The sequence below is a fragment of the Morone saxatilis genome, unplaced genomic scaffold (assembly GCF_004916995.1).
Source record: "Morone saxatilis isolate NCDOM2014 unplaced genomic scaffold, NCSU_SB_2.0 Contig5, whole genome shotgun sequence".
Lineage (NCBI taxonomy): Eukaryota > Metazoa > Chordata > Actinopteri > Moronidae > Morone > Morone saxatilis.
Window position 1 is genome coordinate 20,626,367 of NW_023340095.1, and position 3,722 is coordinate 20,630,088.

Here is a 3,722-nt window from a genome sequence, read left to right on the forward strand (position 1 = left end):
ACATATATATATACATATATATATATATATATATATATATATACATATACATATATATACACATATATATATATATATATATATATATATATATATATATATATATACACACAGAGTGTACAGTGGCTTATTCCACTATCAGGAGTACACAGAATATAAGAAACATTTTAATGCAGTCGTGTGTGCAGAACCTAAGATGTGCTGACTGTTGGAACATTGAGTGTTGTTTCACATTTAACAGTACTAATGGGTTCCGCTGAGAACGAACCTTCGTCGTGACTGGTGATCTTTATAACACATGACAAAAGGCACTGGCTCTCTGTCGTGGTTCAAACCTAGATAACAGTGGGAGCTAACAGTCCTAATGTGACAGACAGAAACAGAGACTCACTGAATTTGAACTGCTCCTCATAGTCCTCTTGTTTCTTGTCCTTCTGCTCCTGCAGGCGCTCAAAGAGGGAGCGTGGGTCATACTCCTCCTCTGGGGCCTCTGAGGAGTACACAGTCAAATATGTGGACGTACACACAGCTGTATGTGCTCTAGATGTTTAGTGCGTTTTGGTACCGTGTGTAAGTGCGTATGCTCTTACGCTCTGGGTCGTCGGGCTTCCTGACCTTCTCCCATTCCTCCTGCCTCTTCTTCCTCTGCTCATCAAGCTCAGCTTCCGTCACAAACTTCCTGCTGAGGTCAACTCCTGCTGACCCTCCCCCTGCCATTACAACTTACCTACACACAAACACATCGACACACCTTACTTTGGAGTATCAGTCCAAAAAATTTGTTTTTTTTACTTAAGAGTGCTGGGCCCTGATATCCTCCAAGGTGAAGAAGTCTATATCACTGGTTGTCCTCTGGGCACTCACGCCCAGCAACGTCACGAATAAACCTAATCCATTTATACTCAGCCGGTGTCCCTCTTAAAACCACAGTCGCAACGCTAGAAAGTAAGCAGGACAACAGAAATAGCACCTGGGACACAAAGTACAGTCCTGGGACAGAACAGAAATGCTTCCTTACAAATGAAATTTTGAAATGTATGCCTGATGGAATATCATTTTTTTAGGCGTTTAAATTTGAAAAAAGTGAGGTGGCACCAGCACATACTCTCACGAAACCTATCATGGTCGCTGACTTTCTGGCTAGATACAGCGACTTATCAGGGGAAAGTGAATATATTCATATATATTTCATTGTAACTCATTGGCATGCATGCTGCTCAGAGTAACTGCTCTCTCCCTCTCCTCTTGTGCCATGCTCACAGTCGGCAGACGTGGCACAGGAAGGCACGTTTGACCTTCTCTCTCCGGATCTCTGGATAAGTTCTTCCAATAGTCTGTAAATATGCAAATGAGCTGTTTGACATTCTCTCAGGATCACGATGTTTCTATAGCTTTTTAGTAAATAGTTTGCACCAACCTGTACCTATGCAAACAGACTTTTGACCTTCTGTGTCACACTTTTCTCTCCGGATCTGTGGATTAGGATGTTTCTATAGCTTATATGTAAATAGTTAGCTTGAGTTTGTAAATATTTAAATACTAGTACTGCAAATATACAATGAGTCTTTAAGAGATTTTTGATTACTTACTAAATACTAATAAAGCATATGTACATTTCCATCGCAGACATAAGGTGATTTAACTTTTATTTAGACTGAAGTGCAGGGAACAACTATGGCCGACCAGAGTGAGTCAGTGAAGTGATGCAAGTTACTGAAACAAAGTTCTTCAACTGTATTCATTATGTAGACTGAACAAAGAGGACTTTCAGTCTGCGACAGTTGAAGGTACAATTTGGGACAACTGCGGGACAATGAGGAAAAAGGAGAATTGAGAGCCTTGAGATCAAAACAATTCAATGATGCAATTATTGAAAAATAAAGTTGCAACATGCATGTTCAAACTCAGGACAATAACACGCTACCAATAGATTCACAAGTGGAATATTAATGTGTCTTTTTGAAACAGAGGCCCCGGTAATGAAGAGCACTTTAAAAATAACAGCTCCTGGATTCGACATTATTATATATTTTATACATCATCATGTTGTACTTATGTAAAACTGTAATCACAAGAGATAAACCAGTGTCACATTTATCGAGTCTGCCCATGTTCACCTGAACCCTGGATTCAACTCCACAGTGATGTTTAAGCCATAGTTTACAGTAGTGCCACTGTCAATGCACACTGCATTATATTATGTTTTATCACTTTATGACACACTGCTACAGTGGGACCACCAAGAAGACAACAAATGCAAACCACAACAACAACAACTAGATAACCATAAAATGGTTGAGACCGTTTATTTCAGGACAGGACTGAACTGAACACAACCGGTTGAGTTGTTTGGCTCCACCTTGTGGTCATATTTAATCATTACAGGTAATTAAAGATTGTAGCATTTTAAACGGAATTTTCTTCAAAGAAGAAGACAGCTCAGGAGTGCCATTAGGATACCGCTACCGATGTGCAGTGAGGTGGAGATCAGGTTGAATTCGAGGTCTGCTTAACGGACCAAAGCCTTTCGTTTCTATCGGCCCTGTGGATTCACTCCACAACAACGGTAGCCGCTAAAGTTAGCCTTTTGAAGCCGGACGACACACTCGGCTAACGACACAATAAAACCATACAGCAGTGTCTCTGCAGCACGCCGCTCAGACTGCTGTACCTGAGCTCCAGCGGCAGCTTAAAGCCGCGGACCGCAGTACCCTGTGTGCTGCTGGCTGCTGCCCCCCCCCCCCCCTCCGCCGGGCTAGCGTTAGCTTCGTTAGCATTGAAGCGAGCTGTTGTCAGCGCTGTCAGCAACAGAACACCGTGTCATGTCGGAGAAGCGACACTTTGAGAAGCACCAGCGAGCACACTGCAGTGTCCGCTCAGCACTGCTGCTCATGACGGTACACCGGCTCTCTGTCCCTGAACTTACCGAGCTCTGCTGGTCGATATGAGAGGACTGCTCCGAATCAATGACGTCTTGTGTCACTGTCAAAATATCCCGTCGCGATTTTTTTTGAAGCGCGACTTTAGTTCCGACCTGCTTTTCTGCACACTTAAAATGTAAGTAGAAAATAGTGAATGAAAAAGGAGATATAGGCTAAACGAAGGGGTTGTTAAAAATACATTCAATAGCCAAATTAATTATAAAAATGTTTGGCGCGAGAGGGTAAAATTATAAGAAAGATGTGATAAGACAATCAGAAGGTTGTTGGTCGATCCCCGGCTCCTCTGCCACATGTCGAAGTATCCTTGGAGCAAGATACTGGACGCCAAATTCTCCTCGATGCACAGCATTGCGTGTGTGAATGTGTATGGATGAGTTAGTTTCTGTGTGATGGACTTTGCCATCACTGAGTGAATGTGTATGAAAGGGCGAATGTGGCACGTAGTTGTAAAAGGCGCTTTGAGTGGTCGGAAGACTAGAGATCGCTATACAAGTACAGGTCCATTTACCATTTACCATAAGTAGCCTATGAACGATTTGATTCGATATGTAAGACTCAGTTCCCTTCAAAAAATTACTGGTATTGTTAGTATATATTTAAATTCATAAAAGTGAATTAAAATACAAATTAAATTAATAAGTAAATATGAGTTATTGTATTTATCATATGAAAAGAAACCTTCATAGATTTTGAAAGTTTTTATGTCTGCAGCGTTTATAGGTCAATGTGCAGGTCCAGAAGAAGAGAAAGACTATTTCATGTTGAAATTCACAGAAAAAA

The 3,722-nt window shown here is 41.3% G+C and overlaps 2 protein-coding genes across 3 annotated transcripts in view; one reads left to right on the forward strand and one right to left on the reverse strand.

Moving 5' to 3' along the window:
• The window catches only part of psme3ip1 (proteasome activator subunit 3 interacting protein 1), an 11,836-nt gene extending 8,776 nt beyond the window's left edge, over positions 1-3,060 (reverse strand). For both annotated transcript variants that reach the window (XM_035677052.1, XM_035677051.1), the window contains exons 1-3: positions 2,927-3,060; positions 591-727; positions 392-490 (exon numbers count right to left, since the gene is read on the reverse strand). In XM_035677052.1, coding sequence (XP_035532945.1) covers positions 392-490; positions 591-717 — 226 coding nt within the window. In that variant the 5' untranslated portion in view covers positions 718-727; positions 2,927-3,060. The remainder of the gene's footprint in view (positions 1-391; positions 491-590; positions 728-2,926) is intronic.
• LOC118339502 (cytochrome P450 2C20-like) overlaps positions 1,675-3,722 on the forward strand; it is a gene marked incomplete at its 3' end in the record, with an annotated part of 10,095 nt that continues 8,047 nt past the window's right edge. The window contains 1 exon segment of the mRNA XM_035677184.1: positions 1,675-1,687. Within this exon segment, the coding sequence (XP_035533077.1) occupies positions 1,675-1,687 (13 nt within the window).